Source organism: Pseudopodoces humilis, chromosome 7, assembly GCF_049639895.1.
Source record: "Pseudopodoces humilis isolate 2021_Gansu_Grassland_sample_001 chromosome 7, ASM4963989v1, whole genome shotgun sequence".
Lineage (NCBI taxonomy): Eukaryota > Metazoa > Chordata > Aves > Passeriformes > Paridae > Pseudopodoces > Pseudopodoces humilis.
Window position 1 is genome coordinate 54979207 of NC_142206.1, and position 13238 is coordinate 54992444.

Below are 13238 nucleotides of genomic sequence, written 5' to 3' on the forward strand. Positions count from 1 at the left end.
AACTAGTTCTGGTCAAGTTTAATCTTAGCTCCAGTGGGAGCTGAATCCCCTACATCACTCAGCACTGCTCCACCACTTGGCTGTGGAGGGAAAAGCCTGCTGGGCAGACTGGAAGTTACACATAAGGGAAGCAGACAAGGCAGCAGTTGTTAGCTGGGGCTGTCAGGAAAACAGTTTGTTGGTGCACGGGGGGTCAGGGACGTGGCAAACTGCCTGAGAGCAAGTGCTTGCCCTTGCTGGGTCTGCCTGTGCCGGTGCACAGGGCCAGGTCCCCTCCTCGCTCTGAACAAGGTTAATGGTGAGGCTTTTCTCAGCCTTACTGCTTCAGATTGTACCTGCAATACAGAGCCCACAAACACAGTGAGATGTTTCCCCAGAGGAGGAAATCCTGTTTTGTTGGTTTTTTTTTTTCCAGGGCATATTTTGCTGTTTCCAAATGTAAGCAACATTATGGAACACAAAAATAGCTAGATATAAAAAAATAGATTGACTATTTACTTAAATATTTACTCAGATTATAAGTTTCCACATCTTTCAAATACACTATATATATACAGAATATATTCTGATTCTTTAGGTCTCTGAATGTGAGGAATCCTGGAAAAAGCCTTACTGTAATCTCTTAGTGTTCTGCACTTGCATAGGATGAACTTACTTCTTTTCCCAAGTAGAAAACTTGAAGAATAAAAACAGCCCAAAGATCTGAGTACATCTGGAGGTTCAAACCTTCAAATACACACTCCTGTGGCTTCATGTAGGGCATGACATCTCAGTAAGAGCCTGATGCTCCCTCCACTCACAGGGACCACGTTAAGTGAACTGCCTGTGAAGTTCATGGTGTGGCTTCCTGGAGAAAGGTGTGTCCAAGCACAGGGCACTGAACCCCCTCAAGTCAACAGGAGGTTAACTCAGATTGCAGCTATTCCCAATAACCATGCATTGCAGACTGCTGGATTTTGTTTCAGTGATGATCTTCAAGTACAGCCAAAAGCGAATAGAGGCACGTTGACCTCATAGTTTTGTGAATACAGATTGAGCGTCCAAGACAATTAAAAGCAGGGAATACGTGCCATCTCCAAACCCCTGGCGAGCCACTGCCAGAAGTTACCGCTGCCCCATCCGACTGAAAAGACATTAACACCCACTGCAGAGGAGGTTGGAAGGCAGCCATCCCCGATGGATTGCTTATGAGCACTGACTAGAGTCAAACTGACTTCAGTCAGAGATTTACACAAGCCTCATAATCTAATAGTAGAGTTTACTTTACGAGAGTGCCACACCAAAGATAGTAAAATGCAGTTTTAGCTAACAAATCTACACGCTTGAGCAGAAAAGCTACAGCCATCATGGAGCATGTCAGCACCGCAGAGTGCCTGGTGCAGATTTATAGTTTTCAGTTTATTGCTGAAGAGTTATTGTTAACTCCATTGTTACAGACTTTCTGCAATTAAAAGTTCCAGTCACACTTATCATTTTTAAACATAGCTAATAAAAACCAATAAATCCTGGGATGTTATAGGTTTTCCTGTACTGTTAAACATCTGAGACTTTTTTTATGCTGGATTTTTGACTTGTGTAAGGATAGACTTAGGAAGTAAATTGGCTGTTGTAAGCTATTTTACTTCTGATTTGCTTAGATCTGCAAAATTTCTTGTAGTTTTTCTTTATTATAGTAAAATAAAGAGTGAGGCAACATTAAGACCTTTTCCCTCACACATGCAACAGGTGATCATAAGCTAAGTACTGTGTCTCTTACAAGTCATCTTCCAACCTTCTGTGCTTTTTGTGTCATAAATGATAAAGAATAATGGTTATTTTTGTTTTAGCAATGACTTTTGGTCTTTTCTCTCATATGAGTAATGTTTTCTCTCTTTTCTATCGCAGCCTTGAGAGAACGGACTTTTCATTTTCTCTGCAGGTGGTTACAGTCATCAATTCTACTTCTGACCATCTGCATTCACATGTTCAGAAAGATATCAGGGTACGTGGGTGAACCTAGACAGGTGTACAGAATAATTCTACCCTGTGTATTTCCCATCACTTTATGAACTAGCCTCAACTGCCTTGCAGTGAGCACTTCCAGGATCCAACTTCTACTGACAAGATTAAGGATCTGCTTTTTGAATGTTTCAAGGTTAATCATAGTCTCAAATTCCAGAAACATTCAGAGATCCTAATGCCAAGTCAGTATATTATATAGCAAATAGTATCTATTGAGATATAATATTCACACAAATAGTGTTCCCCTTATAGGAGCAGAGATACTGAAAAATCCAAAACATATCTAGGGGAAGAACAAATAACAGAAAACTCATATTCATCAGAAATCAACCTCTCTGTAAGAAAATTGCTCTTTGCACCCTGCAATTCATTGCAACAATTGGGATTGGCTCTTTGCACTACAAAAGACTTCCACTATCTTTGAGATCATCCTGATGGATTAAGTATACAGACAGAGGAAGTAAGGAAAACAACATGCATGTTGTGGAATAGAGATTACTGAATGGAGGGGTGTGTATACACTAAGAACCAATATCCCTCTGAGAGCTTTGGGAGGCTAAGAGGCTTGAAACCCGCTGCGTAAAAACGTGGGTCAGAAACTTTATCAGGGTGAACACATTTGTTCATCCCTGATCTCACCTCTTCCCATACACAAGAAAGAGGCAAAGGTTTACACCAGGTGAGATGCACCTTGGCTGAAGCTCTGGGCATACTTTTCCCCAGCAGCGTCATTTAATACACAACATCTCCAGGTTTCACTTATCAAGTACAGCAGCTGGGAACATTATGTCTTTACAATTGTAAAGTCCGGTTTCTGTATCAAAGGACGCAAAACGCTTACGCCCACATCTCTGCATTTTTTAAAGCCCATCATCTACTGGAAACTTTTGCAATCTGCTTCAGAGATTTCATAGAAAGAAAGAAAGAAAGAGAGAGAGACGTTTGGGTTTTAAGAAAAAAACTTACCAAAAATTACTGAAGTTCTCTAAAGTTGCCCTGAAGTTGAAATAGCCCAGAACACCAGTGCAGAGCCTGCCTTAAACTCTCTCTCTTTCTCACTCCCCCTCTCTCTCCAGCAATTGGAAGGAGGGCTGTGCAGAAATTCAGCAAACAATTTTCCTTCTATGTCGACCGGGGCGTTCCTGACGGGCAGAAAGGGGATGGCTGAGCCTGGGTGAGGCTCGTTGCTATCCCCAAGGCAGAGAGCACTGTCGCAGATTACACAGCCTGTGAAATCCAATCCCTTTCTCTGCTCGGGCAACAGCTGTACGGCTTCAGCTGAGGCGGGAGCAGGGGACAGAGCCTGGGCTTGCTGCTGCTCAGGCTTTCCATGCTGGGGGACGCTGAGGAATGGGGGCACGGGGGTTTTAGTGAGCTCCGTGTCCTCTCGCAGCTCGCTGCCTACAGCTGCAGGCGCTCGCAGGGTGGAGATGCGGGGCAATTTCCGCGGGACTCAAAGTATATGGGATGTGGGCGCCCGCGCAAAACAAACATCTCTTTTCCTGAAATTCATTCCCAGCCTTGCTTCAGGACATTACTGGGTAATTAGCGTTGTATGTACTAATAAATTCTCATGCAAGCATGCACACACAGGATGCAGTCTGTCCGCCTGTCACAGCAGCGCGGTTCAAACGGGCTTCAAGGCTGCCCCAGTGTCTTCTCCATGTTATTTTTTCCTTGTCACTTTTAGTCAGCCGTCTGATGCTTTCCCTGAAAGCCCCCTGAATGCTGAGCTGACAGTCCTTCCACCCAGTCAAGCACTATGGTGACTCGCAAGGTGGGAGTGCCAGTGCTTGGAGTTGTGTTCACCGTGTCCTGATATTCTACACTTGAGGGAAGCTGCTTAACGCCAGCAAAAACGGATTTATGAAAATTCCCAGCCCCTCCTCTCACCTGTTTCTATTTCACCCCATGTAAAGGAAAGAAATTTCTAATGCAGCTGATTCCTCCCCCTCCCAGGAATTCCACTGATCCTTTAACTCCTCCTCCCTGAAGCTTTAAAAAGTCACAGCAACACATTTCAGCCCGGGTTTCCGTGTTTCACAGACGCATCTGGCCACAGGTTTGCATTCTGTCAAACAGGGGTGAGGTGGGAGAGGGTGCAAAATACAAACACATAAGCAGCCCTGGGAGTGTCCTGTAATTGCTCCAGCTGCTTTGCCAACACTCCAGAGCAGGTAAAAAACACTCCAGCCAGAGAAGGAAAACCCTGGTGTTTACAGAGCAGCCTCATTTCGTGTCAAGGTAGACGCTGTGCTTGGGATTTTTATGCTGTTGGCTCTGAATACGTTTTGATACCTGAAATTCTGCAGATGTTGGGTTTCTGGACCCAAGTTTGGAATGGGCACATATGGCTTCCACAGAGGGTATTTAAAAATCTGAGAGGGGAAAGTGAGTGTCTATCTCTGATTCCATCCTATGTGGGTACTTAACAGTCGTTTTATGAAAACTGTGTCACTCAACTACAGTATTTATATTAAAGCCAATCCTTTAACTTGTGCAATTAATGTATATCATTACATCTAATTATACATTATTCATTAATTACAGATCATATATATAACTTAATTTAGAAACACTATCTGTAATTTTATCTAATTAATATAAACAGTTTTTCAGCACATGAACTGAATAACACTTCAATTGTCTCTTACGTGATTCTATTGTATGTCTATAAAAATAAATACTATATAATCACATATGTGTTATTGTATACTATATCTATAATCATAGAGAATTTATATATATTGTGAAGCAGTATATGCAGTTTACATGTAACCTCTGTCTTCTTGCCAGTGTGACATCCACATAAAGAGTTAAAAGCAGAGATTGGCTGTAGCCATTGCAAGGTGGTAAGGCTGTGAAGGAGGAAGATGAGGCAATGGGAAGTGTCAGCACACAAGTGGCACCTGAAAGTTTTGAAGGCCAGGCTGGGTGGGGTTTAGAGCAACCTGATCTAGTGAAAGGTGTCCCTACCCATGGCAGGGGCTTGAAACTGGATGGTCTTTAAAAGTCCATTCCAACCCAAACCGTTCCATGATTCTGTGTTTCAAGCACGATGACCTGCAGCTGCTGCAAGGATGGAGGTGGCCAGAAACAATAAAGGCCTCCTGAGGTGCAGTCCACAGCAGCAGAGTAAACTGAGATGGCTGAGAATGGGAACAAGACCTTGCTAAGAGCTGGCTCAGGCTTGCTCTGCTGCCATCCCTATTTCTGTGCACCGTCTTTAGGACTATACCAAGGTCCAGCCTTTCTGAGCCATCTTACAACATCCTGACAAATAACATATTTTTAGAAACAGACATGCAAAACAAGGAGTCCAACCTGCATCATGGATTGATGTGGGGACAGTTCATTTGGGTGCAGAAGTCTGGCTCCTGCCTCCAGAGCGAGGGGTGGCAGCAGCTGCAGTGTGCTCCATCCCCAGCCAGTGCTGCATTTCAGATGTCTTTGCTGAATATATGGATGGGGCGTTGTTTCGATCTTTTAAGAATTTTTAAAGCCCACATGAGACAAACTCCTGGCTAAGTTGAGAGAAGCCAACTATTTTTCCATAAACCTGGAAGAAATGACTCTGTTCGTTTTCATGGTATTGGGAAATCTGTGTTCACTGTCAGTGGCTTTTTTCCAGTTTCATCTCGGAGCTGAAGGTGTAAGCCCGGATGTCTGAGCACTGCCCTGCAGCTGTGGCTCCAGCGAAGACAATCTCTGCTGTGTCAGAGATTTATCCCCATGCAACTTCAAGCCTAAAACCTCCTCTCTTTTCAGCCAATGTGGTGCATTTCTGTGATTGTCAAATTATTTCAATGTTATTTGACTGACAGGAATTCATAATGCTCACTTGGTTTATTTTTAAATATTTATCAAATCCACTGTTTGTCTACTGAGCTACTGAAAAAATGCTATCAGACTGATAATTTCCCAATTCATCAAGTGATTCCAGCACAAGTTATTCAGTGAGAACACTCCAAAGAGCCCCTGTGTTTACTCTTCTTGACAGACATCTAAATATTAAAAGATAAAGCTCTTTGAGTTATGCTGCAGCAATATTAAAAAATATTCCTTTAGCTCAGCTGCCTTTCCAGGAAGCACATTTCCCATTTCTGTGTTACAACGTTGTTTTCTCTACTCTGTTCACAGGTAAGGCTGCAAACACACAATGGAATGACACAAGCTTTCTTTTATTAGTGTTATTCACACCCTGACGTGTGCATGGATTCATGTCAGATTTACGCATAAGGGTGTGCTGCTTTAATAGTAATTGAGAAATGGGATGGAAAACAATGGGAATGTTCCTGTGTTTTCTTTGACCCAAAGAGAGAGAGAGAGAGAGAACATATTCCATGAGATTATAGTAAAGCATGCCCTGGAACACAGAATCCTGCAGTTTAGTGTGGAGGATGCGAGGGTGATTGTTTCAATCATTTTTTTCCTTTTTAGCAGTTACGAATCTTCAGATATTTGGGGGAAAAATATGAAGGCACAAATTTCCACAAGTAGATAAGACTGGGTTGCTGAGATCATCTAAAGAAAGCAAACTTGTCTGCACAATTCAGAAAGGAGTTAAAAAATTGAGGACCTCCAGCTGAAAGAGAAATAGGCTGCTAAGAGAATGAACCACAGGAAAAAGAAAAAGGAAGGGAGAGACAAAATCAATGTGAACTCAAGATGTAGAAGAGTAGATGGAACTGAACATCAGACTGGCAATGACAGGAACAAATGGGTGGAAGCATCTGGCCACCAGTTCTTAAGTTCTGACCCAGAGGAAGATAAATGTAACATTAATCACCAATTTACAGACATCTCCCATGCTTTGTCTCCCATGACTGCATTTTGTTACAACACAGAAATGTATATATTTGTCTATTTCACAGGCAGTTAGATTGAACTAAAAAGGCATTTAAGCCAGCCACACAAACATCCTCTGAATTGGTTCTCTTTTGCAATACATAAGCCACTAATTTGATTGATTTGCTTCAACATTTTTTGCATAAAACTTTTCCATTTTCAGGTAGACATACAACCTCACAAACAGAGAGAGAGCCAGGTATGGAAATGAGGTTCCATCACTGCCTCTTCTAAGAAACCTCAGAGAGTTTCTAAACCTCAAAGACCTCTTTCAATTCAGATGAGTTCCCCCCCACAAAAAGTGAATGGGTGTCATTCACGTATTTTGTAACTTAACTGAAATCTGTCCTCCAAATAGATTGGTCTTTTCATCTGAGAATTTACTCAGAAGAGGCTCCAGTGGCTACCTGCCTGTCACAAGTCCTACCAGCACTACCTGCTTCCTCCACTAACACCAGGATGCAACTGATAATATTTTGTATAGAAGGAGGTTTCTCCTTTGTGAAGATAAACAAATGTCAATTCCAGGTATCCAGGGCTGGAGTAGTATAATCCAAACTTATGGTAAAATAACCTAAACAAACCCAGTGAAGAGTTGTATATTTTCAGAAATTCAAATATTCTCTTCCAGATCCTACATACATACTTTTTTTCACTTTAGTGGCTAATACTGTTGATGATGGGGAAAAAAAGAAAAATAAAAAAGCAAATCTGCAACCAGCATAAACAAAAAACCCCAACAACAACAAAGAAAGCATTATTTAGAAATGAGACTAAATGAGATGTTTCTAAGAGAAATCCTTTCACTAACAGGAGGAGAAGAAAAAGGGAACTAATTCACTCTGCAGAGTTTCTTTTATTTTGTCCTCAGGCATATGCTCCATCTCCCTTTGTCCCCCAAATGCATTTCCACTGGCCCTGACAGTGCTGGCATTGACCTTCTGCAGCCAAAATAGCTTGGACTGAACGAAACAGAAAAACAGGAGCCAGGCAGAGCAAGGGGCAAGGCAGCCATGGCCACGGAGCTGGGGGAACAGTGCTGTAATTAGCGAGGCTCCTACAAAACACACCGTACTCCTGGAGCTGCTGCCTTCCTGCCCTGCCAGTGCATTGTAGATCATTCCCAGCAGAGGGGAAAAAAGCCACCCCTGCAGAACTCTTCACACCCCTGGCCTGAGGAGTCACCATCAACACCCTCCTCCACTGCTGCTCACCCATCTCCAGACTGTGCTGTGGAGGGCTTTAATTAAAAATTAGTATTTACTGCATGTTCCCCACTGCCATCTCGTTCCCTGCTCAACTGGGAATTCAGAGCTGGCTGACCGTGGACCTTTATTATTTTACTATTTCAAAACATGTGGCACTGTATGAAAAGCAGACCTGGGCTCCTTTCTGAAAAGTGAATTTTAGTGACAAATAGCTGACAGGAGGAAAACAAAAGCAACTCTTCAAGCTGGAAAGATAGGTGTTAATTGTCCGTGAATAACCTGTTCGTACTAGGTGGTAATGCTCAAGCACCTGGAAAAAAAAACCTATCTGAAACAGAACATTTCTCTTTCTGCAATGTCATTCTGCAGCCTTAAGCACTTTTCTTTCCACAATTTTCGTACTTCTGGATATCACAAAGTCAGTAAGTTTTCTTGTTTCGAAATCCAGGGAAAAAAATGCCACAAGGACTGTAAAAGTATGAATAGAACATTCACAAACTCTCCATTTTCAATCATTTACTGAGTTAGATATTTCTGAAGTACTTTTAAGCATCTGTGTGACATTTGTAATATTTGATCAAGACTCTTCTTTCCTATCAAATTGAAAGCTGAAGGATATTGCCACCGATGTGGTGTCATATAAAATCATATAAAAATATCTCATATAAAAAGCAGACATCAATAAATGCCAAATATAATTATTAAATGCAGTAGCTCAGATGCTATTGAAAAAAAGCAAAAGTTTTCATCTGCTATAGCAAAACATATTTCAGATGCTTCACTAACTGTGGGGTTTCCTTCCCTTTTCCTTTTTACCTGTCCCTGTACGGAATGACATAAACTCTTGCCTTTTCTGGGTGTTTGTGTAGCTTATGACATTCCAGCTGTGGAAATGCTTCAGTGAACCCTCCCTTGTTGTTTTTTCTCTCCAAAGCCTTAGAACAGTCCTTAAACAAAGACCTTAAAATAAAAGAGTCCTGGCAGATGATCTCACTATGTGCTCTGGGGTTTCCATGGCATTTGGTGGTGGCTACCAGTGATTAGTACGTTTGTCGAAGGAGTGTAACCGGGATCTACACTGAAATAATCCCTTTCTTCTGGCTTTGGGTCCCGATGAAACCTGCTCTGGGTGATGGAAGGGTGTAAATGCTCACCTGAGGACATGCTGTGCCCACACAGCCCCAGCCAGGAAAGGGCTGTTTGCTGGCACTGGCTCTGGGCACGGGGTGACATTTCTTACAGTTGTTTCGTTTTTACAGTGCTTTAACCCAAACTCTCACACACATCTGCAATACCACCTGTCACTGGATTGCTTGCACCTGTTTCTGTATCCTGCTTGGTGGGCAGGAGCTGGCAGATGCTGCCTTTGACAACAAGAAAGAAGCTCAGATGAATGGGAAAAACAGGAGAAACTCCCTCAAACTGGGAACAAGCAGGCACCAGCTCCTGTCTTGCTAATAAAATAAACTGTTTTCCTGCAGATGATGAATGCTCACCCTGTTTTGCCCCTCTGTTGCAGGGGCACAGAGGAAGTCTGGGGATTAAGGGAGGGTATTTCACACACACAGGGGTTGCTGTGTGCCTGTGGCTGGCACACATCAGCATGGAAAAACAGGGTCAGCGCTGCTGCTGTGCCTGAGACTCGGTGTGCATCTTCAGGGCGTGGGCTGGGACAGAGAAAGGACTCAGCAGATGACAGTGGGGCTCAGTGTTTGCTGTAGGATGTCAGCAACACAGCAGGGTTTATTTCTTAATGAAGTGAGTCACTTGATTGGTATCAAGTATCTGTTGAGTGATGGGGTGGATCCAAATGTTAGAGGACCTCGTTTTAAATATACCATTCACCACTCTGGACTGGCTTGCACTGTGTAAACAACATCAGTGAGAGATGGAAATACATTAGGTTAATTCCATCTGGGGTTTCTAAGTCTCCTGCTTCCTCACAGAGCTGAGACTGATTTTCCAACAACACAAAATTCACCTCAAAGCCCTACATCCCATCACAAAAAAACCCCTTCCTGTGGAAAGAGGAAAGCCAGAAGTACAGGGCAAGTAAAATCAGGTAATCAGCACAGTTATCTGACTTCTGCACTTCAGCTTACTCAGCTGAACTGGCTCGCCAGTGCCCCAAAAAGGAAAACTCTGGGAAACAGCAGCCAAGAGGGAGTAAGAAAAGGAGTGCTTCCCTCCATAATGCATTTGTGATGCCATTGGCTTTGTCTTGTGCAGTTCCTATAGCTGGAATTAAATCTTTGGGCTTTAAGGGTCTTGGCACATGTATATTTTGGTTTCAGGCCTTTTCATCCTGTTTACTGTCAGCTACAGTATTGCTTGTGACTTTTAATGGCAACAATGCTGAGCCCTTTCATACTTCATTCCTGACTTTCTCCTCCTGAAGAGCAGAGGAAAAAACAGCAACCAACCTCAGTCAGGGGTGAGAAATACATCATGTCATCTTTTTCACCAGTCAGTGCCAGAGACAGTTAAAATATTACTGAAACTGCTGGACTCCTCAATACACATCCAGAAATTGAATTTAAACATTGATTGATGTTCCTGGCAGAGAAAATCAGGTTGATAAGTATGAATAGGATTCCCTTGGGTTCTGCTGGAGCACTCAGCTGTGAGACAGTGTTTCTGTGTGGAGGAGAAAGCCCTGAAAGAGACCCTTCCCCACCACTGCACTGCCACTTGGTTGGATGAAGAAACCCAGTGTGTAATAATTAATTCCTCCTAATTTTCAGTGATGCTAATGGTGAACAAGGTCACTGTTCAGTCTTGCACAGCACACAGTGCTATGTTGGTTCTGGCTGCAGTTGCCAATAGATAGGAATCAATGAAGTGAGAGAGAATAGCTCATATTTTTTTAAAGGGAGAAATTATATATATTGTGGAGTTTTGACAGCAGAAGTGCTCTCAGTTGCTGATGCAAACTCTGTAAATGTAGGCTGAGAAGAAAGAGCCCAAAATGGGTCAGGAGCAGAGGAAAGCATTTATTCTGAGATCACAGCAAACTGAACACTGCCAGCAGTGAGTCCTGTTCTTCCACAATCTGTTCTCTCACATAGTGCTTGTGTTTTCAGTCTTTGTTTGCTTATAAATAAAAGTATTTTAGTTTTATTTTTCCTTTAAAAAAATGTATTGAATGTATTTGGGGAGTAGAAGGAGAACTAAATCTTAAAGATTCTTATATATTGTTCATGAAAGGATTTGAAAAGCTAAATAATTACTGATAGTTTGGCTATTTGCCTTGTTTCAAATAAGAAGTTATCTTATTAATTAAAAGAATCCCAAGAATACCTGGATTGATCAATGACAAAACAGAACACCAAAAATGAAGGGAGAGGACATGGAGCTCTTCTCTTTTCTACCTCATGCTTTGTCAGCTTAATTATGTTAGCTTAGTTTAAACACCTTTGTTTTTAAAAAATGGGAAAATGTGTCCTTAGAATTTCCTTTATTTGAAATGGGTATTCCTGTGGATGAATGGTTAGAACAGAAGTTAGTGGGGAATTTTTAAAAGGTATTTTTTAGCTGCTGCTCAGTTCTTGCTCAAGGAACTCAAATGAAGCCTGCAGTGCTCCTCATGGCATCACTTAGGTGATCCTCCCTGCTCACATGGTCCTGAGCTCCCTCCAAGCCCCTCTGGCAGCTGCAGGATCCTGCCTGGACTGGGCTCTTGCCTGGGCATACCCACGTCCCACATCCCAGCCCATGATCCTGAATAATACGAGTGACTCAGGAAACAAACACGTGACACCGCACAAGCAGCTCTGTGAAGGCTTCCAATTTCCCACTGCACAGCCACATGATTCATCACCTTCTTCTGCCAATGGCTTCCTATGTAGAGAGTGGTTCAGTTAAGCAGCACTGGCCCTGCATATTTCCAAATTATTTCCAGTAATTTAAAAATCCCGGTTTCGGGAAACTATTCCTTTTCCAAATATTCAACAAATACATGACAGAGGAAAAGGTGTGATAGGGAAACAGAAAAGCAGAACTGCAAGCACCACCTGCTTGAGTGAGATTTGTTAGTCCTTAATGAAGGTTTTTGGATGCAAGAAGAGAAGGAAGTTATCCTTTAAGCAGCACCCACGAATGAGAGGGATGCTGAGTATGATAGCACAGGTCCTGCTATGGGAAAACAGCATGGGGTCAGTCCTCTGGCTGACTTTTTATTTTATTTAGGGAAACGAAAGGCCTCAGAGTATCTTGTGGTAATCTAGTGCCTGGAGCTCATTTCCATCTGTAATTGTTAGCAGAGCTGAGTATTGTCCCTGCGTTAAAGGAATCACCCGTAACTCGGGGCTCCCTGCGTGACTCAGCTCCTGAGCGCTGCTTTGTGTGGCAGCAGGGAGGAGAAGCTGCCAGGCTGGCATCCCCTCCTGTTTCCCCTGTGGAAAGAGGATGTGGCTTTGCACGAACTGTCTGAAGGGATTACACGGAGCGCAGCCGAAGCCGTGCGCTCTGATATTGCTGATGTGTTAGAAATGATCCAGTATTCACCCGCGTGGGGAAAGCCAGAGGAATGGAAAACTAAAACGTGAAACTGGTGAGCAGAAAAAGTGAGAAAGTGATTCATGCTGTGTGGAAAACGGGCCTCACAGGGTGTAGGCCTGTAGTTCTGTAGAATTAAGCACAGCTACAGGGGCTAATAATTTATTTCATTCACAACATTTGTTTTTCTCTTGGTCCTGAAAAATGGCTGGGCATGATGTGTACCTAGGGTGAGCCTTCACCATGTCTGCTTCCCCAGGTGCTTTTCAGCTCCCACAGATAGCAGAGGGAGGTGGAATTCTGTTCTTCCGTTGTGAGCAGGGGGATGAGGGGAAGAGCAGATTTTGCTTAGCAAGCAAACCCAATGTAACAGCAATTAAATCAGGTTTGATTTGGTTTGTATTCCCTCTCATGGGCAGTTATGCTGGGTTCAGGTGGTTTCCCCATTCAGTCCCTTTTCTGAGCCTTTCTTATTGGGGAGTTCAGTAAGAAACATGAACACCACTCCCTTGCTTCCTGCAGAGCTGGAAGGGCTGGGCACATTGCAGGAGGATGCTCAGCTTTTCCCCCACAATCCCCTCAGAGACAGCTTTCTGCTCACCTTGCTTCCATCATTTTCAGCTCCAAGACTGATTCTGGAACCACTCCATAACACTATGGCCTAGGACTATTCTTTCCCTGCAT

At 43.0% G+C, this 13238-nt stretch overlaps 1 protein-coding gene across 1 annotated transcript in view; it reads right to left on the bottom strand.

Annotated features, from left to right (window-relative positions):
- Nucleotides 1-13238, bottom strand: part of AHNAK2 (AHNAK nucleoprotein 2) — a 131719-nt gene that overhangs the window by 55153 nt on the left and 63328 nt on the right. The window contains exon 3 of the mRNA XM_088058071.1: nucleotides 2968-2986. Within this exon, the coding sequence (XP_087914197.1) occupies nucleotides 2968-2986 (19 nt within the window). The remainder of the gene's footprint in view (nucleotides 1-2967; nucleotides 2987-13238) is intronic.